General features: G+C 51.5%; 1 protein-coding gene across 2 annotated transcripts in view; it reads right to left on the bottom strand.

Moving 5' to 3' along the window:
* HSPA12B (heat shock protein family A (Hsp70) member 12B) overlaps positions 1–24,921 on the bottom strand; it is an 86,451-nt gene that overhangs the window by 37,901 nt on the left and 23,629 nt on the right. For both annotated transcript variants that reach the window (XM_084626569.1, XM_084626570.1), the window contains 4 exons: positions 22,659–22,719; positions 6,760–6,860; positions 5,310–5,434; positions 657–843 (listed from right to left, as the gene is read on the bottom strand). In XM_084626569.1, the coding sequence (XP_084482695.1) occupies positions 657–843; positions 5,310–5,434; positions 6,760–6,860; positions 22,659–22,719 (474 nt within the window). The remainder of the gene's footprint in view (positions 1–656; positions 844–5,309; positions 5,435–6,759; positions 6,861–22,658; positions 22,720–24,921) is intronic.

Raw genomic sequence — 24,921 nt, 5'->3', positions numbered from 1 at the left:
GGGGGATCCGAGAGCTACAGAGGGTCTATGACATAGACTTGATCAGTTCTGCTCCCACCCAGTAGAGGGAAGTGGGGCACATACTCCTGTCAACAGCCCCCACTGGAATCAGTCAACATTTGTTCAATTATAAAAGTTGGACCAAAAAATCATGACATTTTGTTGAATTCTCCACTTCCCCATAATTTTTTATTATTATTATTATTATACAATCTAGAGAGCTGGGTGAATTTGTTACTGAATTTTGACATTTTGAATTTTAATGAAAAAAATTACAGCCAACTGAGAAGTTTGAAAACACTCCCTCTCCTCGCCCCCTTGTTTTTCAACCAACCTTAGCCTTAGGGGGTTATTTAAATCACCCTTCCCTGCCCTTTGCATAATAAATTGGTTACAGAATTTGCTAAACAACTCTGCAAATTCACAGCCCCCCAGAAGGACAGCAAATTTGTGAAATTTAATTTTAAACAAATCTGTGAAATTTCACACTGGGAAAAAAGGAAAAATATTGACAATATTACTGCAATACATACATTTTTACTTTAATACGGGAATATTTTTTAAAGTGAAAGTGAGTTAGCCCACCCCACCCCATCTCATTGGCCCCCAGCCCCTCCCCTGTGTTCAGGGTGACTGGACAGAAAGGGTTAACTTACACTCGTGCTGTGAATCTTCATCTTAAACTTCTCAAAGTAGAGCCAATCCCGGGCTTCCTCCGGATCGAGATCGTGGTAATAATCCCTTGCTGTGTATCCGAAACTGTGAAAGGCGCCCTCTGGGGTCAGCAAGAGGCTGGTGGGGGTTTTCTGATTGGCCACTCCAGGATCACCTCCCTCCCATTTCCTGCAATGAGGAACCAGATCAGATTTAATGTCCCACCTCTTAAAGGTGACAGGCACCATTTATAATAGCGAAGACTTCCTCTGAACGCCTGGTGGGAGTGGCTAGAAAACCCAGCCAGAGGCTCAAGGTGGGATTGGTTGGTAATAGGGTACAGAGGTTCTCTATTATGATTAGTTATTCATATTACCACGGTATTACTAGGCTTGGACCAGGATCCCACTGTGCTAGGTACTGTACAAATACGGAACAAAAGACAATCCCTGCCAAACACAACTGCTACCTGCTGATAGTGGGAGGGCAGGGGGGAAGGGGGAAGCACAATTTAAAGATTCACCTCCCCTGAACAGCTTGAGTCATGCCCCCCCAAACAGGCCCCCCCCCTTGCCCTCAGTGGCCCTTTCCTGCAGCTCCCAGCTGTTTGCTGCTGCCTCTTCCCATGGCTGCGGCTTGCACCTCGCCAGATCCAGGAGCTGCTGCACAGCCCAGCTGGCAAACCCTGGCAGAAATGGGGGGGGGGCACGTGACCCTGCATGTCACCTCCACACTTGACCTCTAGTCCCTGCCCCAAAGAACTTACAATCTATATATATGACAAGAGACAACAGGGGAGTGTGAGGAAACTATGGGACAATATTGGCCAGCTTAACTGTTTTGTGGGCCTCACGGCAAAGGAGAGTTTGGAAGGGGGATTTGAGGTAGCTTTGTGGAAGTTGATGGGGAGTTCCTCCCAAGCATGAGGGGCAGCCAGGGAGAACACAGAAAGGGGCATGTTTAAGAATTTAACAAGTAGGTGATGGAGGCTGGCACCATGGGCCGGTCGGAGGCAAGCCTCGACAGCTCGAGAGCGAAGGAGAGATGACGGGTGGGTGGGGATAGGTCAAAAAGGGCCCTGACAGTGATGACAAGGAGCATATGTTTGTTACAATTGGGAACAGGGAATGGTTCAATTCTGGCCCAGGTTGGAAGAAGGCCAAAAGCCAGGGCTGCCTGACAGCTGTTCAGTGGCCCATGTCCCAAATCAGTCAGAGACTCCTCCTTGGGTTTTGGTCGGGACAGATGCCCCCATCACAAATCTGGCACTAATTGGGCACCTGGCTGGTAGTCTCAGCAGAACAGGCCAAAGATGGAATGAACTGGATGTGTTAGGACAGGGCAGCATGGGGGAATCTTGCCTTATCATGGCCTGTCCTGGGGATCGAAAGAGGACATAGAGACTATCAACATGGCCTCCTTCACCAACAGTATTCTGTATTATCTATGGATACACAAAAGCCACCGTCTGGCCAAGTCGGGGTCTTCAACCAGCCGGGACCAGGATTAGAAGCCAGGCACCTTTGCTCAAATTACTAGGCCCTACTTAAATGACCCCAGTTAGCACTTTTCAACTGCTCGGCTCAATAATTGTGAGCAAAGTTCTCTGTCATATTTGGGGTGCCACCGAGCCCAGTCAGAACCCTACTGATTTGAAAAAGTTCCTTAGTAATTACCCAGCGAGAGAGCCAGCGGGGTCCAGCTTGTGGCCAGAGGGAAGAAGGTGGCAGGGTGGGAGATGGCTGGGTTGCTCATGGCCCCTGACGAGGGGAGCTGCTGGGTGAACTACCAGCCGGCTGGAGGGAGGGAATGAGCAGTAACCCCACGCTCCGAGGTCAGCCCTCAATGAATGGAATCTCTGCAGCCATAGCAGCCCGGACCCCTCCCTGTCTGGAGCTAACGGGGCCGCGAGCCTTGGACAGGAAGGGTTAGGGGCAGGGGTACGAGTCTTCAAATGCACCAGTCAGTTTATTTATCACTTGCTAGTCCCTGGGGCACCAGCCCGGCGCTCCGACCAAGTGGCTGTCTTCCCACCCATGCAGAGTGCTGGAGGGAGCCTTCTCCCACCCCAGCCCCCTCCTCCAGCCTCTGCCAGGCTGACTGCCCCTCCGTTAGCCTCTTCCGCCCTGGCCACATGTTCGCGTGCCATCTCCTGCCGCTCCCCTTACAATCTCTCTGGGTATGTCTACGCCACAATAAAAAACCCGCAGCACCGAGTCTTGGAGCCTGGGTCACAATGTAGACGTCCCCTCCAGCTCCTTTCCCTCAGCCTTCCAGCACCCAACTGTCTCCCTGCCCTGGGTCTGCATCCACCGTACCCCTCTTCCCCTCCTCCGTGCCCCCAGAGCCTCCTGCCTCTGCTTCCTCGCCTCCAAATCCTCTGGCTTCCACGCACGCCACCCAGCTTGTCCTCACTAATGGCCCAGCCCGAGGGCCTCGTCTCTGTCTGGCTATTGCCTTCAGTTCCCTCCACCATGCCGGTCTCCGGGACTCCCTCCCCTCAGGGTTTTGTGGTGGAGCGGCTCCTGTCCTGCCTCCAAGACGGCTCCCTCAGCAACTCCCGCTCTCCGGGGGCGTCCCTCAGGGCCGCCCTCCCCAGCCAAGCTCATCTGCTCTCTGGCTTCAATTAACAATGATAATAGGCCTTGTAAAACTCCTCCTAAACAAGGAGCCGACGCTTCTGGCTTCCAGTGGTCCTGTCCTCTGCCACGGGTGGCCCCAGGGTCCCAGGTGAATCTATCTGACCAACCTCCAGGCCTGGCTCATTGTCAAAGTATGTCCCTTGTGCATATCTGCAGGTTGGCTGCCCTCAGACCAGGGGCCTGACCGGCTCTGTCAAAGCAGTCACTGTTTGGGGATAGGCACCTCTGGTGAGACGCAGAAAAGTCCCCTATTTGTCCACCCCTCTCGCTACTCCACAACTGAAGGGACCTCACACACCATCTGCCTCTCTGGGGGTCAAGGGCTTCTGCTGCTGCTGTCAGGACTTCTTGGATCGTTCAAAGCAAGAGGTCCTAATTGCTTAGAAACCTGAGCTAGGATCTAGCTCCCAAAGGAAGGATGGCCTTGTGGTTGAAGCACTGTACCGTGACTTTAGAGATCTGGGTCCCAGTTCTGTCACAGACCCTCTTCGTGAACTTAGACAAGTCACTTAATGTCTCTGTGCCTCGGTTTCCCCATCTAGTCAACCCTACAGCGGTGAGGGCCATGCAAGTGGATAGATAAAGTGGTGTCTCTGTGTAGCAGCATTGTCTTGGCCAAAGGCCTGTTGATTGCTTTTGGCAACTAGCTGAAGAAGGTATTGATAAATACATGGGCAGAGGACATCCAGGGATGGCTGGGTGGGGGAGTACAAGAAGCCTGATTGTGAACCAGACGCCGGGTCTTAATTGAGTTGTCCTGAGTAAATAAATTACTCTGTGCGGGGGAGCCCATCATAGCAGGGCCTGGTGACTAGCTACACTGGGGCTAACCTGCTCAGGTTCAGTTCACAAACAGAAGTACTGAGTTCTCGTGCAGTGACTGCATCCCCCCACCCTCAATACTGCAGCCTCGAACTCTCATTTTACAGCATCCCCAACTCCTCAGGCCCAACGTGCACCTTCCTGACCTCGGCCTCCACCCTCCTGGAGCTCAGAAGATGGCAAAACCCAGCAGAGAGAGGAGGAAATGGCGTATCGGCTAGAGAGAGGCCCAAGCCATAACGTGGGGCCTTGGATCTGGGTGTCGGACACCCCAGAGTCAGGGGTTGTTGGGTTTAGCCCATTAGGGCTCATTATTAAATTAGGGTCCAGCTTCCAGAGCCTCTGGGACTCCAGCGAAGTTCAGAGCTAGTGGCTTTCGGTCTCTAATATTGGCAGGGGGTTGGAAGCAGACAGAGGAAGGTTTGCCTGGTGGTTGGGGCCCTAACCTGGGATCAGGAGACCTCTCTGCTTTGCAATAGGTTTCTTATGAGACCTGGGACAAGTCTCTGAGACTCCAGCCGTACGCCAGGGATGACAGCACTACCCTGCCTCACAGTGGGGCTGGAGGTGCCCAGATACTGCGGTGAGGGCCAGATAAGGGTCTAACATAGAATGAAGATGGGACTGAAAGCACCACCACGTTAGAGCCCTGATCGTGAATCTGTCCTGGCAGGACGCTTGCAGCCTAGGACAAGCTAACCATGGTGCTTGGCTCCTCAATAAAATATGCAGAAAGCAAGAGACGATTCCACCCATCGAGACGAAAAAGGCACACAAGGGACCATCCTCCGTGGCCAGTGCAGGATTGATCCCTAAAGTTTATTCTGCAGGGCGCTGACTCACACCCTGGTACTGATCCCAGCCTTACACACACCTCATCTAGTAGGTATTTTCCTTTGCTTAATATTGTCCCATTATTCCCAGTTATCCCCATCCTGGTCCCAGCTTCTCTCCGGTCCTCGGGATGCTGGGGGAGGATGCTCAGCACTGGGTCTGTGGGAGGGATGATTCAGTGATAGGGAGAAGGGGAAACCATCCAATAGGACAGGGTTAACAGGGTGGACAGACTAAGAGCATGTCCTGTTCCCTAGCTGCTTTGGTGCCCCTGTTAAAAGACAGTGGATGCAGAGAAAGGCCGGATGTCCGCCCACTGTAGCCCCCAAGCCATCATCCCGCAGAGGGACAAGTTACCTCATCATGTGAATGGCCTCGGGGTCGTTGGAGAAGCTGAAGGCATAGCCGCTGGAGGTCGTGCCAAAGTCAATGGCCACTACCACAGAGAAGGAAGTGGGTCGCTGTGCCCGGGCTTCGTTCCTCTGAAACACCACAAGGATCATTAGGAGCAGCCAGACTGGATCAGCACAGGGTCCATCTAATCCTGGACCTTGTGAGCACTGGCCAGTGCCAGCTGCTTCAGAGGAAAGTGCAAGAAATCCCACAGTATGTAGTTACGGGGTAACCTGCTCATGGGGAAAGTTTCCTACTGAGTCCCAAAAGTTGCAGGTTGGTTTATGCCCTGAACTATGGGGGTTTATATTCTGTCAAAACCCTTGGGGTTGTCACTCTTCACAAATATAACTCTGGATGTTCTCATTAGCCATACAAATGTCCAACCTCCCTCCCCTTTTAAAAAAAAAAGTAACTAAGATCTGGGTTTCACTAGGATCTTGTGGCCACATGCTAACTTTGAAAGGTAAACAGGGGATTGTGGATAGGGCTGGAGAAAGAGGAACTGTCTACACTCCCTAACTCTCTGCACCTCCAGTTGGAGCTGACTAGAGGGTCTGTCGTGTTTATTATCAGAGGAGAGCCTGAACCAAACCCCCTAAAACTGAACCCTCCCAAACTTTGGAAGAGTTTGGACCCAGATGTGAACTTTGTTGGTCAAACTCATCTTCAGTGACCTCAGATACATAAAGACGTCTCTCCCCTGCGGGACACCCTACCGCAACTGAGCCTTTCTCCCATTGAATAACGGAAGATATTGTTGATGTCTTTATGTTGCCATTGAAGCTTCATAAACAATTTAGCATTTGCCTGACTGCTGCACCCCGACAAAAAGACCATCTTGTACAGTATTCTGTCTCCAACAAGAGCCATTGCCAGGCCTTCAGAGGAAGGTATGAGAGACCCCCAATGCAGGCGACTGTGCCAGACTGCCCAGGGCAGGCACAGGTCCTTCCTGACGCCAGCTAATGGCCACGTTATGCCCTGAGGATGAGGATTGGTAGCCCTTGTATCAGGTGTCTGATCTCCTCTGTCAAAGCAGTCGGTGTTTGCTGGTAGGCACCTATGGGGAGATACTGAAAGGGCCTTTCTGTGCACCCCTCTCCCTGCCCCACACCTCCAGGATCTTTGCCAGGCTCAGGAGATGTCACGACCTCCCGCCCATCCTCTGACACTGGGCCCACATACGCCACTTCTTGTCTGGCCACTTCATCGCAGAACTGGCCTGCAGTGTGCAGTGGGGCTGACCAGACCATGCCCTACAGCCAGTAGTTTGGTAGCTGGACCAATTCAAGGAGGCCGTGGATGGTGGCAGAACAGGGCCAGAGAAGGGGTGGAGCAAAGAACAATTCGATGGCCGCTCTCAGGGAGCTGCACCCCAGATGACCCGGCGGGGGTGGGTTCTGTGGCTTACCGGGGACTGGGAGGGCGTGAGTGGCGCGATGCTGCAGCTCTCGTTGGGCATCCCTGGGGAACGGGGTGGGGATGGCGTCTGAGAGCTCTCGCCGTTTGTACCTGGCAAACGAACAGAATAACGATTAGAACAGCACTGGATCCAGTCCTGTGAACCGCCGGCACCGTGGCGAAGGCATCAGGCGCTGCCAGTGACTCTGACGTGACATCGTTTACTGCTCTGTCTCCCCGCCTCCCCACCCGCCCTGGGGAGAACAATGGCCCTGGGAATGTGCTTGCTCACCGTGGCTCTCCATCCCCTGTCAGTGCCCCGACCGCATTCCGGGTCAGTCTTCACGGCACAGTGAGCCCAGGTGATTGGCACCGGGTCTGGGCACCTCACCTGGGCATGCGCATGCGCGCTACGAAATCCTACCCACGTTACTGTGCCCTTACCATTTCTGTGCTTGCCTGTGTGTGTTTGGGGGCATATCCCACAATTCTTTGTGCTCAGACGCTCGAAGATTCTTTCCCAGAAGAACTTGTCTCTCCTTTGGGGGGAACTGTGGGAAGGCAATTGAGGACTATCGGCACTCCAGTGATTTTTGCCTGCATTTGTGCTGCAAAGCGGGCAGGTTCCAGACTGAATTAAAGCAGGGCCTGGGTTCTAATGCCAATGGGACCAGTGAAATTGATTGGGAGGAAAAATTCAGATAGATGAAATCCAGGAGTCATTTAAGAAGAGTTTACTAGATTGCCAAAAAGCCATGATTCCATAACTTTGGGTAAAAGCCAAACTTGATTAAGAGGGGAAGTTAAGACAGCAATTAGAAATAATAACAAATGGAAAAAAGGGGAAGTAGATAGTAATTATTATATAAATTAAAGGATACAAAGTGTATAAAATTGATAAGGGAAGCTAAAGACAACAGGAAAAAATCCATGGGAGGCAGGGCTAAGGACAATAAGAAAGTTTTTTTTAAAGCATATCAGGCAAAAAATGAATTCTAGCAATGGTACAACCCCATTGCTAGATGGGAATGGTAAAATTGTTAATACTGACACAGAAGAGGCAGATGTGTTCAATAAATATTTCCATTCTCGATTTAGCAAGAAGCAGGATGGTGTACTCCTATTATATTAGGATGAAGTACTTTCCAGTCCATTAGTAACTAAGGAGGATGTTAAAGAGCATCTACTATGGATGAATGTTTAAAAATCAGCAGGCCCAGCTAACTTGCACCCAAGAGTCCTATAAGGGTGGGAGGAGGCGATCTCTGACCCATTTCTGTTCATTTTAAATAAATCTTGGAATACTGGGGCAATTCCGCACACCCGGAAAAGTGCGAATGTGGTGCCAATATTCAAAAAGGCTGAGTGGGATGACTCAGGCAATTATAGGCCAGTTAGCCTGACATCAATCCCAGACAAAATAATGAACAGTTGATACTGGATTCAATCAATAAAAATTAAAGGATGGCAATACAATGAATGCCAGTCAAAATGGCTTTCGGGAACATAGGTCCTGTCAAACAAACGCGATCTCATTTTTGGTAAGATAAGTTTTGTTGATAAAGATAACTGCGCAGATGTATTTTGAGAGGTTTCAGAGTAGCAGCCGTGTTAGTCTGTATCCGATGAAGTGGGCTGTCGCTCACGAAAGCTTATGCTCTAATACATTTGTTAGTCTCCAAGGTGCCACAAGTCCTCCTGTTCTTTTTGTTCAGATGTAATATACCTAGGCTTTTGTAAGGTATTTCACTTAGCACCACACAACATTCTAATTAAAAAATGAGCACTATACACCATCAGCAAGCACAAGTGTAAATAGATTAACATCCGGCTAACTGACAGATGTCAAAAAGTAATTGTCCAATGAGGAAGCATCATCAAATGGGGGTGTTTCTTGTAGGGTTCCACAGAGATTGGTGCTAGGCCCAATGTTGTTCAACATTTTTATCAATGACCTGGAAGTAAGTAGAAAGTCACTGCTGATAAAATTTGCAGGTGACGCAAAGATCAGAGGAGTGGTAATTAACGATGAGGACAGGGCAGACGTACACGTGGATCATTTGGTAACCTAAACTCGTGCAAACAAAATGTGTTTTAATATAGCCAAATGCAAGGTCATAGATCTAGAAATAAAGGATGCAGGCTACCCCTCCAGCATGGGGGACTGTATTCTGCACCACAGTGACTCTGAGAGGGAGTCCGGGTCAGAGTGGACAAACAAATCAATGGGAGCTTCCAGGGGAATATTGAATCCCAAAGGGCTAATGCAATCCTTGGATGGATACATGAGGGAGTGGACAGTAGGAGCAGGGAGGTGATTTTACCTCCGCACATGTCATTGTGGAGACTGATAGTGGAATACTGCCTCCAGTTCTGGTGTCCACATTGGGAAAGGGGGGTTGAAAGTTGCAGAGGGTGCAGAAAAGAGCCAGAGAAACGATGCAAAGGCTGGAGAAAATGCCTTAGAGTGGGTGATTTCAATTGATCAACCTGCTTAGTTTATAAAAAAGAAGACTGAGGGGTGACTTGATTCTAGTCTATAAGGACCTTCTTTGGGGGAAATGACCAGGTATTAAAGGGCTCTTGACTCTCGCGGAGGAAAGCAGAACAAGAACCAATGGCTGGACGGTAAAGCCAGACGGATTCAAATCAGAAATAAGGCATCGTTTTTTAACAGTGCGGGTGATTAACCATTGGAACAAACATGGGTGGCACATGAAACCCCCATTCGGGGAGGCTAGCCCCCGCCTCTTCTGACTGAGCCACACCCCTACCCTGCCCCTTCCCCCACCGGAGCCCTGAGCTCCCCATGGTGGATGGAGGACCCCCGCCCCAGCTGCCCCAAGTCCCGGCCTGCCAGCTGCCCCAGCCTGCCCCGGCGGGCCTGCCCCAGCTGCTCTGGCCAGCCCGAGCCCCAGGCTGCCAACCCACTGGCCCTAGCCCCAGCCCCAGTCCCCACGGGCTTTGTGGGAGAGACTGAGTGAGGGCGGGAAGAGGAGCAGCGTGGGCAGGGTCCCGGGGGAAGAGTGGGCCACAGAAGCGGGGCCTCGAGGCAGAGCATTGGCAAGGCCACACCTGCCTGTTTGGAGAGGCTTAGCTGCCCCAGCCTACAATCCCCGCTGCCCCTAGGAACAAACTACTAAGGGACGTGGGGGGTTCTCCATCTTTTGGAGTTTTCAGATCCAGACTGAATGTCTTTCTGGAAGAAGCTTTAGTTTTTAGTCTCAATGCAGGGTACCTGGAGGAACCTCTCTGGCCTGTGCGATACTGACGGTCAGATTAGATGATCGAATGGCGACTTCTGGTCTTAAAATCTGTGACAGTAAAACTGCAATTTTAGGAGCCCCCGTCCTACGGACGACCAGTTCGACGGTCACGTTTCCAGACGGAAAAGAAAAAGCCACGCAACGAAAGTGACGTCGATGCAGGACAAGCTGACATCCCTTCGCATCCCGATGCCGTCGGTGCCTTGATCTGGCTTGGCCGCGGGTTGAGGATCAAGAAGAGAGCGATGCTGTGTGCAGGGTATACGCTCGGCCCACCGTGATCGGAGATGTTCAGCTTTATGAGCTGCCGATGTTGTGAATTCCTCAAGCCGCAACGGGTTTGCAAAATAGGAGCTCTGTTGTAATTGAAATCCATGCAACCCCCCACACACATACCCAAAACTTATCATAGAATCATAGAATATCAGGGTTGGAAGGGACCCCAGAAGGTCATCTAGTCCAACCCCCTGCTCAAAGCAGGACCAATTCCCAGTTAAATCATCCCAGCCAGGGCTTTGTCAAGCCTGACCTTAAAAACCTCTAAGGAAGGAGATTCTACCACCTCCCTAGGTAACGCATTCCAGTGTTTCACCACCCTCTTAGTGAAAAAGTTTTTCCTAATATCCAATCTAAACCTCCCCCACTGCAACTTGAGACCATTACTCCTCGTTCTGTCATCTGCTACCATTGAGAACAGTCTAGAGCCATCCTCTTTGGAACCCCCTTTCAGGTAGTTGAAAGCAGCTATCAAATCCCCCCTCATTCTTCTCTTCTGCAGGCTAAACAATCCCAGCTCCCTCAGCCTCTCCTCATAACTCATGTGTTCCAGTCCCCTAATCATTTTTGTTGCCCTTCGCTGGACTCTCTCCAATTTATCCACATCCTTCTTGAAGTGTGGGGCCCAAAACTGGACACAGTACTCCAGATGAGGCCTCACCAATGTCGAATAGAGGGGAACGATCACATCCCTCGATCTGCTCGCTATGCCCCTACTTATACATCCCAAAATGCCATTGGCCTTCTTGGCAACAAGGGCACACTGCTGACTCATATCCAGCTTCTCGTCCACTGTCACCCCTAGGTCCTTTTCCGCAGAACTGCTGCCTAGCCATTCGGTCCCTAGTCTGTAGCGGTGCATTGGGTTCTTCCGTCCTAAGTGCAGGACCCTGCTCTTATCCTTATTGAACCTCATCAGATTCCTTTTGGCCCAATCTTCCAACTGGTCTAGGTCCTTCTGTATCCTATCCCTCCCCTCCAGCGTATCTACCACTCCTCCCAGTTTAGTATCATCCGCAAATTTGCTGAGAGTGCAATCCACACCATCCTCCAGATCATTTATGAAGATATTGAATAAAACCGGCCCCAGGACCGACCCTTGGGGTACTCCACTTGATACCGGCTGCCAACTAGACATGGAGCCATTGATCACTACCCGTTGAGCCCGACAATCTAGCCAGCTTTCTACCCACCTTATGGTGCATTCATCCAGCCCATACTTCCTTAACTTGCTGACAAGAATACTGTGGGAGACCGTGTCAAAAGCTTTGCTAAAGTCAAGAAACAATACATCCACTGCTTTCCCTTCATCCACAGAACCAGTAATCTCATCATAAAAGGCGATTAGATTAGTCAGGCATGACCTTCCCTTGGTGAATCCATGCTGGCTGTTCCTGATCACTTTCCTCTCATGCAAGTGCTTCAGGATTGATTCTTTGAGGACCTGCTCCATGATTTTTCCAGGGACTGAGGTGAGGCTGACTGGCTTGTAGTTCCCAGGATCTTCCTTCTTCCCTTTTTTAAAGATTGGCACTACATTAGCCTTTTTCCAGTCATCCGGGACTTCCCCGGTTCGCCACGAGTTTTCAAAGATAATGGCCAGTGGCTCTGCAATCACAGCCGCCAATTCCTTCAGCACTCTCGGATGCAACTCGTCCGGCCCCATGGACTTGTGCACGTCCAGCTTTTCTAAATAGTCCCTAACCGCCTCTATCTCCACAGAGGGCTGGCCATCTCTTCCGCATTTTGTGATGCCCAGCGCAGCAGTCTGGGAGCTGACCTTGTTAGTGAAAACAGAGGCAAAAAAAGCATTGAGTACATTAGCTTTTTCCACATCCTCTGTCACTAGGTTGCCTCCCTCATTCAGTAAGGGGCCCACACATTCCTTGGCTTTCTTCTTGTTGCCAACATACCTGAAGAAACCCTTCTTGTTACTCTTGACATCTCTGGCTAGCTGCAGCTCCAGGTGTGATTTGGCCCTCCTGATATCATTCCTACATGCCCGAGCAATATTTTTATACTCTTCCCTGGTCATATGTCCGACCTTCCACTTCTTGTAAGCTTCTTTTTTATGTTTAAGATCCGCTAGGATTTCACCATTAAGCCAAGCTGGTCGCCTGCCATACTTACTATTCTTTCGACTCATCGGGATGGTTTGTCCCTGTAACCTCAACAGGGATTCCTTGAAATACAGCCAGCTCTCCTGGACTCCTTTCCCCTTCAAGTTAGTCCCCCAGGGGATCCTGGCCATCCGTTCCCTGAGGGAGTCGAAGTCTGCTTTCCTGAAGTCCAGGGTCCGTATCCTGCTGCTTACCTTTCTTCCCTGCGTCAGGATCCTGAACTCAACCAACTCATGGTCACTGCCTCCCAGATTCCCATCCACTTTTGCTTCCCCCACTAATTCTATCCGGTTTGTGAGCAGCAGGTCAAGAAAAGCGCCCCCCCTAGTTGGCTCCTCTAGCACTTGCGCCAGGAAATTGTCCCCTACGCTTTCCAAAAACTTCCTGGATTGTCTATGCACCGCTGTATTGCTCTCCCAGCAGATATCAGGAAAATTAAAGTCACCCATGAGAATCAGGGCATGCGATCTAGTAGCTTCCGTGAGCTGCCGGAAGAAAGCCTCATCTACCTCATCCCCCTGGTCCGGTGGTCTATAGCAGACTCCCACCACTACATCACTCTTGTTGCACACACTTCTAACTTGGAAGTATTTGGAGCCCGATGGAGATTTGGCAGCTTGAGGCCATCTCTGGTTATTATGACCCCGTTTTCATGCTCTAAGGTGGAAGGAAAAGCCTGGAAACATGCCCATCTTTGCAAGTACAGGCTGCTCTATCCATTCCTCCATCTCCGGTATCTAGCTCACCAGCTACTCGTTAGTAGCTAATATTTGTCTCCCACAACGCAGGAGTTGATGGTTAAAGAAAGAATAATGACTGGTCCCTGCAGAACTGACCGGTTTGTTTGTCCGCCATCAACTCCAAGCCACCCGTCTCAGCACGGAGTTCGTGCAGATGGGCTATGCCAGCCTTAGGGGGTTTGCTGCTATTTCTGACCCCTGACCCCCCCAGCCCGTCCCTTGTGCGGAGGTAGGTGATGTGCTGCTTTTGCCCATAGGATACGGCTAACCTCCAACACAGTGAGATCCAGGGATGGTGGGAGCCCCCGTAAGCTCTGTATTCTGGAAGCTGGCCCTCGCCCCTGCAGAGTGACCAGCCACGCCCTGCCCCTGCCTGCCCCTCTACATTGCTCCTGGCGCATGGTTCCAATTAGGAGTGGGAGTTAATCATCCTGCCTGGGAGAGTACTTGCTGACTGACATTCTCCAGCTGTCAGCCCGGGGAGACCAGGGGAGGGGGCGGGGCTGGCTTTCACTTTGCCACTTGGCAGCCGCCCCTGCCAACGGGGTCCGGGGCTGCACTCAGCCAAGAGCCGTAACAGCCCCAGGCTTTGACTGGCCACTGGCCCGGGCGGCAGAGTACACAGCTGGATCCGGACTCAGCAGCGGCTGGGCTGGGGAAAGGCAGCCACAGAGTTTGGAGCCGAACGGCTATAAAACGGGGCGGTTGGCACCCTGGGTATCTACAACCCTGAAGCGTGATGGCAAATCGGAGCCAGGAGATGCGCCTCGGTCTGATTCCCACCCTGCAAGGTGAAGAGTATCCTGTCCTATGGCTCTCCTGATCCAACTAGGCTGAGAGTGTTTGCATCTCGGGTTCTGTCCCATTGCTGCCTGGCTCCATCTAGGATTGCCAACTTTCCAATCACGCAAAACCGAACATCGCTGCCCCGCCCCTTCTCGGAGGCCCCGCCCATGCCCCGTCCCTTCTCTGAGGCCCCGCCTCCTGCTTGCTCCATCCCCCTCCTTCCACAGCTCACTCTTCCCCACCCTCACTCACTTTCACTGGGCTGGGGCAGAGGGTTGAGGTGCGGGAGGGGATGAGGGCTCTGGGCTGGGGTTGCAAGCTCTGGGGTGGGGGTGGGGATGAGGGGTTCGAGGTGAGACGGGGGCTGTGGGCTGGGGCAGGGGATTGGAGTGCAGGGGGGTGAGGGCTCTGGCTGGGGGATGGGCTCTGGGGTGGGGCCTGGGATGAGGGGTTTGGGGTGCAAGAGGGGATTCCAGGCTGGACTAGGGTATGTGGGAGGGTGAGGGTTCCAGCTGGGGGTTGGACTGGGGATGAGGGGTTTGGGGTGAGGGAGGGGACTCCAGGCTGGGCCAGGGGGTTGGGGTGTGGGGTCCCGGTGGCGCTTACCATGCCTCCGAGAAAGCGGCTGCCAGGTCCCTGCAGCCTCTAGATGCATGGGTTTCCAGGTGGCTCTGCACGGTGCGTGGTGACTTCACACCTGCAGGCACTGCCCCCCCCACAGCTCCCATTGGTCACAGTTCCCAGCCAATGGGAGCTGCAGAGCCGGTACTGGGGCTGGGACAGCACGCAGAGCCTCCCAGTCCCTGGCCTACCCAGTGCCTAAGGGCCGCAGGGACCTGGCGGCTGCTTCCAGGAGCTGTGCGGAGCTAGGGCAGGCAGGGAGCCTGCCTTAGCCCCAGACCCCCACTGTGCCGACGACCGGACTTCTAACGGCCCGGTCAGTGGTGCCAACCAGAGCTGCCAGGGTCCCTTTTCAACGGGACATTCTGGTTGCAAACCGGACACCTGGCAACCCGAGCTCCACCTAGCGATGGGGGGATCCTCAGAGATCTGTAGACCATGATGTATACAAAACAAGACCAACGTCTGGATGTGTTAGGGTTGCCAACCCTCCAGGATTGTACTGGACTCTCCGGGAATTTAAAACTAATCTTTAATTAAAGATTATGTCATGTGATGAAACCTCCAGGAAACCTCTAGGAATACATCCAACCAAAACTGGCAAGCCTAGGATGTGTCTCCGACTGCTCTCACCCTGCTGGGGGAAGGGAACAGCTCGGGCTATGCCCATCTCAGCACCGCTAGGCCTGGCTGCGGATCAGACTGTAGGAAGCTTATCTGGGAGTCAGGACGGCAAAAACGTCAAGTTCCAGGAGCTTAGAACCCATCCAACCAGCGACGCCAGCTTGGGATCAGCAGAAGTTTTGGTTCCGAGGAAGGAAAAGATTTATTTTTTGCTCACTGAATCACATGAGCTTAGCTCCACCTCCTTCCACCGGCCATAGAGAGGCAGTTCGTCGTAGTGGGTAGAACTGCAGGCTGCGGTCTCCTGCGCGGTCATCCTAGCTCTGTGACACTGATTCAGTTCGTGCAAGTCACGCCCCTGCTCTGTGTCTCAGTTTCCCCACCTGTAATACAACCTCTGTGGTGAGGCTCAACACATTCAAGTTTGGGAAAGTTCTTTAAGCGTTGTCAGAGACTGCCCATGAGCCTCGTGTCCCTGGGGAAGACGGTGACACCCCTTTCCCTGCACCTGAAACCAGATCTGACTCAAGTGTCCCCGGGCAGAAATAAGCGAACAACAAATAAAAGTGCCAAGGAAAACGGCAAGCCTTTGGGAACTGCCTGACGCAGTCAGACACAAACAGCGGTTGCATTTTGGGGGAGCGTTGAATCTACTGTACTTCTGTGGCCACACATTGCCATAGAATGAGTGCTTGAACAATCTGTGAAGTAGAACACCTCTATAAGGCAGGGCGGTGCTGGTACGCTTCTTTCATCCATGGGGAATTGTGGCCCAGGGAGCATAAATGCCTCGCCGAAGAGCACGGAACTGAATCAAGCTTTGCCAAGTTTTACGGTAGTGCCCTGCTGGCTGGACCGTAAAGGTTCAGTCTCCGTAAAGGCTGCGGGCTGAGAGCTGAGCTCACTGCATGTATCCGTACCGCGAGCTGACAGGTGTCGTGCCTCGCCCAGGTTAATCAGCAGAGCAGCTGCAGAAGCAGATTTTGTACTTTTCTGAACATTGCTCTCGACTCCTTCTGGGATTCGTTACAGACACTTGCTACCGGCTGGGCCTCGAATCACTGCCTGACCAGACACCGCTTCATTCCATTTGTGCCTGTTCTCTAAGTGGGTTTCACTGTTGCCAGTGTCCGGGGCATTAATATTTGATTTTAAACAAAAAGGAAAGTCAGTCAGGACTTTTTAACTTAATGGAAACAGACCAGCCCAGTGGGAACTGTGCAGGGGGTCAGGGATGAACCGTTGCTTTGAGAGCTAGAGACACCATGAAACAATTTTGTCTGGTGCGGTGTCTCTCCAAACAAACCGCGTGGCAAAGCGCTGTGCGGGGTTATTGTAAATAACCCAATTGCAGAGCTAAATAAGACGTCATCCCGGTGGGTGGAGAGACATGTCAAGGGAGAGAGTGGAGTGTCTGCAGTGAGATGGGACTCAGTAAAGGGTCCAGAGGTTGGGGGAGCTGCAGAGAAGAAGATTCTTGCTCCAAGAGGGGGTGAGATTGTGTGATGGGGACGGAGAAGAGGTTGGTTCTGGCCGAGAGAGCAGGGAAGGGAGGACAAAGAGGATGGTGGAGCAGGATGGAGCAGGTGGGTTTTCGGAAAGGTGGGCAGCTTCCTGTTGGATTCTGAAAGGAAGAGGCAGCCCGCTAAGGTGGTAAGGACAGGAGTCTGGAGCTCTGCTTCTCTGTGCATGGGAGGAGGTGGGCTGGACACTGGAGAATGTCTGACTGTTTGGAGCACAGTAGCACAGAGAGGGCACAACTGAGATCAGGGCCCCACCATGCTGGGCTCTGCACAGGCCCAGTGTGGGAGACAGTCTCTTCCCCAAGCAGCTTGCAATCTAAAGAGGCAAAGAAAAGATCTCCCCCATTTTACAAGTGGAGAGGAAGGCACAGGAAGAGGAAGGCCAAGGTTACACAGGGCATCTATGCCTGAGCCAGGATTGTAACCCAACTCTCCAGAGTCCTACACTAGCGCTTCGACCACAAAACTCCCTTTCCTTTTATTGCTGGCTGGACAGAGCCAAGTACCTGCAGCTCCCACAAGCTCTGGTGGATGTGGCAGGCTGTGGGGCTCAGAGCCCAACACGCCAACAATCCAACACCACGGTAGGCTGGAGGAAGACACGACAGTGGGCAATGGGCAAGGAACATGGCTCCTGGGGGGCTGGCAGGGACAAGGTTAAATATTGCATGAGATCTGCTCTCTCATGCTCTCGTCATTCCTGTTCGCTGGGGTTTTGGCCATGGTAGCAAATGTTTTTTAAATTCCTAGTGGCGCATCAGCTGCCATAAGACACGAGAAGATCGGAGTCTAGTAAAGAAGCCAGCTCAAGGAGCTGCTCTGGTAGCTCCAGTGGCTTTTAAAACTAGCAGCCGCAGCTTCAAACCCTGCTCTTGGCCCAGGCTAGTGGGAGAGGAACTAGCCTGATGCTACAGACTGACCCAGATCTCAGCCAAGCACAGTCAACCTGAACCTGATCCGAATGTCGAGTCATTTTCAGAACCGACCCGACCCCGACACTTCCCCCCCAAGGTTGATCCTCCGTCTGTTCAGAGGGAGACCGGTTGATGTCAAGCAGGACACAAGTAGGTCCCCCGGACGATGGGCAGATTCTCAACGAGCAGTGCAAGGGTCTCTGAATGGCAGAGATGGTTCATTTCTCAACCTTCTGGCTGGAACACAGATGTCCTCCTGGACGGGGGACCCTGCGCGTTTGGAAAGACAGCCCAGAATAACAAGACAAGGGTCCCATGACCAGCTCCAAGTAACATGGTGGTGGGGGGGAAGCATGTGGTACTGAATGAAAAAACCCTTCACTGGGAAAGGCCCAGGTAGGGACCATCGAATTGTGGAGGTAAAAGCGTGGTTACGCAGGTGGTGGTGGAGAGAGGGCTTTGGAGTCTTTGATCATGGGATGTTGTTCCAGGAAGAAGGATTGCTAGGAAGAGTTGGGATCTACCTAACGAAGAGAGAGAAGAGCATCTTCGCAGGTAGGCTTGCTAACCTAGAGAGGAGGGCTTTAAACTAGGTTCACTGGGGGATGGAGACCTACTCCCGGAGGCAAATGGGGAAGTGGAATACCGGGAGGAACAACAGGGAGGAGGGTGCAACAGGGGAGATCTCCTGATTCATACTGAGAAAGTAGGGTGATCGGCTAGTTATCTTAGGAGCCTGTACACGAACGCAAGAAGCCTGGGAAACAAGCAGGAAGAATTGGAAGTCCTGGCACAGTCAAGGAATTATGATGTGATTGGAATAACAGAGACCTGGTGGGATAACTCACATGACTGGAGTACCGTCATGGGTATAAACTGTTCCAGAAGGACAGGAAGGGCAGAAAAGGTGGGGAAGTTGCACTGTATGTAAGGGAGCAGTATGACTGCTCAGAGCTCAAGTATGAGACTGCAGAAAAGCCTGTTGAGAGTCTTTGGGTTAAGTTTAGAGGCAAGAGCAACAAGGGTGATGTTAGGGTGGGTGTCTGCTATAGACCACCAGACCTGGAGGAGGAGGTAGATGAGGCTTTCTTCAGACAACCAACAGAAGTGTCCAGATCACAGGCCCTGGTTCTCATGGAGGACTTCAATCACCACGATATCTGCTGGGAGAGCAATACAGAAATGCACAGACAATCCAGGAAGTTTTTGGAGAGTGTTGGGGACAACTTCCTGGTGCAAGTGCTGGAGGAACCAACTAGGGGCCGTGCTCCTCTTGATCTGCTGCTCACAAACAGGGAAGTAGAAGTGGGTGGCAACCTGGGCAGCAGTGACCATGAGATGGTCGAGTTCAGGATCCTGACAAAAGGAAGAAAGGAGAGCAGCAGAATACAGACCCTGGATTTCAGAAAAGCAGACTTTGACTCCCTCAGGGAACTGATGGGCAGGATCCCCTGGGAGGCTATTATGAGTCGGAAAGGAGTCCAGGAGAACTGGCTGTATTTTAAAGAAGCCTTATTGAGGTTACAGGGACAAACCATCCCAATGCGTAGAAAGAATAGTAAATATGGCAGGCGACCAGCTTGGCTTAACACAGAAATCTTCGGTGAGCTTAAACACAAAAAGGAAGCTTACAAGAAGTGGAAACTTGGACAGATGACTAGGAAGGAGTATAAAAATATTGCTTGAGTATGCAGGGGTGTAATCAGGAAGGCCAAAGCATAATTGGAGTTGCAGCTAGCAAGGGATGTGAAGGGGTAACAAGAAGGGTTTCTACAGGTATGTTAGCAACAAGAAGGTCAGGGAAAGCGCGGGCCCCTTACTGAATGGGGGAGGCAACCTAGTGACAGATGATGTGGAAAAAGCTGAAATACTCAATGCTTTTTTTGCCTCTGTCTTCACAGACAAGGTCAGCTCCCAGACTGCTGCACTGGGCAGCACAGCATGGGGAGGAGGTGAGCAGCCCTCAGTGGTGAAAGAACAGGTTACGGACTATTTCAAAAAGCTGGACGTTCACAAGTCCATGGGGCCGGATGTGCTGCATCCGAGAGTGCTGAGGGAGTTGGCGGATGTGATTGCAGAGCCATTGGCCATTATCTTCGAAAACTCGTGGCGATAGGGGGGAGGTCCCGGCCGACTGGAAAAAGGCTAATGTAGTGCCCATCTTTAAAAAAGGGAGGAAGGAGAATCCGGGGAAAAGGAAAATGGACAGATCAGTCAGCCTCACCTCAGTCCCTGGAAAAATCATGGAGCAGATCCTCTAGGAAACCATTCTGAAGTACTTGGAGGAGAGGAAAGTGATCAGGAACAGTCAGCATGGATTCACCAAGGGCAAGTCATGCCTGACTACTCTAATTGCCTTATATGATGATATAACTGGCTCTGTGGATATGGGGAAAGTGGTGGACATGATATACCTTGACTTTAGCAGAACTTGATATGGGCTCCCACAGTATTCTTGCCAGCAAGTTAAAGAAGTATGGCTTGGATGAATGGACTATAAGGTGAATAAAAAGCTGGCTAGATTGTCAGGCTCAACAGGTAGTGATCAACAGCTCGATGTCTAGTTGGCAGCCGGTATCAATCGGAGTGTCCCAAGGGTCGGTCCTGGGGCCGATTTTGTTCAACTTCTTCATTAATGATCTGGAGGATGGTGTGGATTGCACCCTCAGCAAGTTTGCAGATGACACTAAACTGGGGGGAGAGGTAGATACACTGGAGGGTAGGGATAGGGTCCCGAGTGACCTAGACAAATTAGAGGATTGGGCCAAACGAAATCTGATGAGGTTCAACAAGGACAAGTGCAGAGTCCTGGACTTAGGACAGAAGAATCCCATGCACTGCTATAGGCTGGGGATTGACTAGCTAAGCAGCAGTTCTGCAGAGAAGGAGGTGGGGATTACAGTGGACGAGAAGTTGGATATGAGTCAACAGTGTGCCCTTGTTGCCAAGAAGGCTAACGGCATATTGGGCTGCATTAGTAGGAGCATTGCCAGCAGATCGAGGGAAGTGATTATTCCCCTCTATTCGGCACTGGTGAGGCCACATCTGGAGTACTGCATCCAGTTTTGGGCCCCCCACTACAGAAAGCATGTGGACAAATTGGAGAGAGTCCAGCGGAGGGCAACAAAAATGATTAGGGGGCTGGGGAACATGTCTTACGAGAAGAGGCTGGGGGAACTGGGATTGTTTAGTCTGCAGAAGAGAAGAGCGAGGGGGGATTTGATAGCAGCCTTCAACTACCTGAAGGGGGGTTCGAAAGAGGATGGAGCTCGGCTATTCTCAGTGGTACCAGATGACAGAACAAGGAACAATGGTCTCAAGTTGCCATGGGGGAGGTCTAGGTTGGATATTAGGAAAAACTATTTCACTAGGAGGGTGGTGAAACACTGGAATGGGTTACCTAAGCAGGTGGTGGAATCTCCATCCTTAGAGGTTTTTAAGGCCCAGCTTGACAAAGCCCTGGCTGGGATGATTTAGTTGGTGTTGGTCCTGCTTTGAGCAGGGGGTTCGACTAGATGACCTCCTGAGGTCTCTTCCGACCCTAATCTTCTATCATTCGCTGGCCCATAAGACGGTAGTGATGCCATCCCAAGTATGTGCTACATTACAGAAGGCAAGTAGCTGTCAAGCTCTTTCACTCTGCAGATCCCTCTCCTGGGCCATTTTCTCTGCATATCTTCCCCCCTCTCTCCCTACTCACATACTCCCTGCCAGGTTCTCAAAATATTCCATGCAGGCAGGACTCTGCGGGGCATGGTGATCCACAAGCCAAGTGCAGCTATAAAATATTTCCTATGGTAACATTTCTTATGGTGGCTACAGGCTCTTCCGGCTTGTCTTCAGGCTGTTTATTAACTAGAGACTAAGCCAGGACTGCGAAACTTGGCAGAAAAGTTTGAACCCCACTGAAATGTAGAGTTGTCAGCAGCCAAGGCTTGGGTTTGGCCAGGTCTAGAAATTGAGGCTAACTACAAAATGTGAGTGTGTATAAAACCCTATTGCAGGATATTGGGTTGGTTTGGCTCAGCCCCATCTTTAGAGTTCTCAATCTCTGGCTTTCTCTTTCGAACCACACCCCGTTCAGAGAGCAATGGCTTTGTAACAGAAGAAGGCTGTGTGTGGGAGGCACTGTAATAAAGTGAATGTGTAGCTCCCATCTCCATCCTTGCATCAGTGATGTCAAAGAATCTTAGACGTAAACTCAATCTGTTTAGTTTAACCAAGAGAAGGTTCTGGGGTGGACTTGATCACACAGTGTAAATACTACATGGGGACCAGAAATTTGATAACTGAGGGCATTTCAGGCTAGCAGACATTGGTACCACAAGATCCAATGGCTGGGAGTTGAAGCTAGACAAACTCAGACTGGAAATAAGATACAAAGATTTAACAGTGAAGGTAATTAACCACTGGAACAAGTTGTGGTGGATTCGCCATCATGGTTATTTTCAAATCAAGAGTGGGTGTTTCCCTAATTCAGACATGAATTATCCGAGGGCAGTTCTATGAAGTGTGTCACAGAGTAGGTCACGCTAGATGATCACATTGGTCCCAGCTGGTGGTATAATCTACGAGGCGCTGGAAAAGAACTACTAGATCACAGCACATTTTGGTGCTCTGACCGGGCTTGTGGGAAGAGCCCTGAGCTCTGAAGCCTCCACCCCTTCCTGTGGGCGACGATTCCACAGCCCAGCAGAACATCTCGCTGTCAGGGGGGTTTCCCTGAGGTTAAGACTAAATTTTCCTTTTCTTAATTTTGTCCCTTTGCTCCCAGGTTTCTTTCCACATCCAATAATTCCTTTAACTAACAGCATGCCAGGTATCATCCACTAATGCTTGTCTCTACCATATCTAACTACCGAGAAACCTACAATCAAAATGTTAAACGTCAGGGTCATCTAGACTAATTCCCTGCCAAGATGCAGGATTTGTTGTGTCTAAACCTTCCAAGACAGATGGTAACCAGCCTAGGTAGTTACATGACCCTGACCGCCAGCCCATCTGAGTACCATAGTATCCAACCCACGAATAAGTCTTACCTATCTGGAGAGTGTGCATCCCAGGATCTAGGAAGGTCGACATCTTCACATACCTTCCTGGCTGCAAATTCAGAAGAATGCAAGGGTAAGCATTGTGTCCTGTGTGCATCATGCTCCTGAGATGCCCTTGAGAAGTGTTCACTGCATCCCCCACTAGTGGCTGTTCCACAAAGAGGACAACAGATGACTACCACTGCTACCTAATGGAGTTCCTCCTTTAGCTCAGCTGGATGTGGTTTGGTGCTGAAAGTCCTGCGTTCAAGTCCTACCTGAGGATGCGGGTTGTTACAATTGCACTGACTAGTGATGGACCAGTCACCACAGGGGCAGAGAACCTCTAGTGATCAGATGGGAAATCTCAGGACCTTCTGGGTTTGACCCGGCATCTGGACCAGGCTAGGGGCGTGCTGGGGCATGTGTTTCTGAAGCAAAGACACTTAGGACTCGTCTATACTAGAAAAGTTGCAGTGGTTTGACTAGACCGTGATGAGCACTAGGGAGAGTGATCTAAGGGCGACGCTGCTTTACGGGCGCCCGCGGTGGGGCTTCGCACAGGTCTGACTAGGTCTCTTTGGTCGAGAGAAGGCAATAGCTACTCTCAGCCAGAAAGGCATGCCGTGCCCTTGCCCGGCTACCACCTGCTCTGCAGACCCTGACCCCGCTCCCCACCCCACCCATGGCCTGGGGGCTGATGAGGAGAGCAATCACCCTGGGTGCCAACCACCAGGGGGCGCCGTATCACTGTGTCCCCCCCGTCCCCGCTCTGATTGGCGGCACTTTAAAGAGTATTATTAACATTTTTGCTCGACTGATTGGGTGTGGTGGGGTGCGTGGCATGAGTTGGCTCTGCTGCATTGCCTCTCCTGGCCAGGCAGCCCTGCTGCAGCCCTGTGGATCTTTCCTAGGCTCCTGGCCTGGCACTTCTCCTGCCTTGCTAACCACTCGCCCTCCACCCTCCATTCCCCGCTCAGAGCTCTGCCCCACGGCTGCTCAGGACCCCTCTCTGCAGTTGTGCTATTCCCACCACCTCCCTCCAGCTGCTGTTTGTCACCCCCTCACACAGGGGATGTCTGTGAACGTTCGCTCTGGGGGAGCCGGGTCAGGATTTCTGACAGCCCCGAGCTATTTTGCTTCGAGACCATCCCGTCCCAGCAAACTGCACTAGGTCTCCTGTGATGCCTGGGCTGGATTCCTTGCGGGCCACCTCTCTTCAGCAGTTTGAAAGTGCCAGCCGTGGACAAAGAAGAGATATTCACGGGAGGAACGAATGAGGACGAGGAACATAGCAGGGGGGCTGTCCTGGAGCACCAGAGCTGGACTTAGGCCGGCTTCCCCCAATAGCCAGTTCCAGTCCTGGGTCACGGAGCCTCTTGGGTCAGGGGCCCCAAGCAGTCTGCTCTCTCCCCTCCTGGCCTCTTTAGAGGCATCCCTCTTATGTACGCTTCAGGCCTGATCTGGCCATATGACCTGCCTATCATGTGATTGTGATACCTGGGGAAGGAAGCTGAAGGAATCACAGGTGGGGCTGGACCCATTACCCCTTAAAGGGGCCAGTCTCCCTGGTCAAGGCACACTGGACTCCTGAGTGGAGCTGGAGAGGGAAACGGAAAAGTGTTTGGGCTGAAAAGTTTTTGATTGTCAGGTTTTTGGCACAAACTTGCATGTTTTCTCTTTAAAAGTTTTCACGTTTTTGTCGGGGAAAAAAAATCAAACATTTGTCAGCCAAAAACTGTTGGTTTTCAGGTTTTGGTAAAAGCTATTTTTCATGCAAAGAATATTTTGCATGAAAAATATTGATCAGCTGAACACTTTCGTTTTCCTGGATAACATCCAGGCTTGAGGCTCTGCAGAAGATTAGAACAAATCATGCTGGATGGCTCAGGGGCTACTGGGCCTGCAGATTGGCATGTGTGCCCGCTCCTGAAGCCCTGACCCTCGGCACGAGAACCGGGATTAGCTATTCTAGGAAGAGGCCTTGTCCGAAGCCAAACCCACCCACACTCTGATACTCAGGCAGCCAGTTTCCAAGTCCCAGCAGCCCCATGAGGAAAAGCCTTGTGCTAAAAATGGCAGGTACCAAGCCGTTCCCTAAGCAGCTGCATTTCCACTCTGGCAGCCCCTGTTGCCTTGTAAATAAAACGGTTGATGAAGCAGGAGGGGAAGTAATGAGCCCCATGCGGCCCAGGGATCTAAATCTGCCACCGGGAATAAACCATGAGCAGTAAAAGAGGGGCTGCCTGTTGAAAGCTTACAGTAAGCTGCT

Source organism: Lepidochelys olivacea, assembly GCF_965140295.1.
Source record: "Lepidochelys olivacea isolate rLepOli2 genome assembly, chromosome: 4".
Taxonomy (NCBI): domain Eukaryota; kingdom Metazoa; phylum Chordata; order Testudines; family Cheloniidae; genus Lepidochelys; species Lepidochelys olivacea.
Note: the sequence above shows the minus strand (reverse complement) of the source record. Positions and strands in the feature narration are given on the sequence as shown.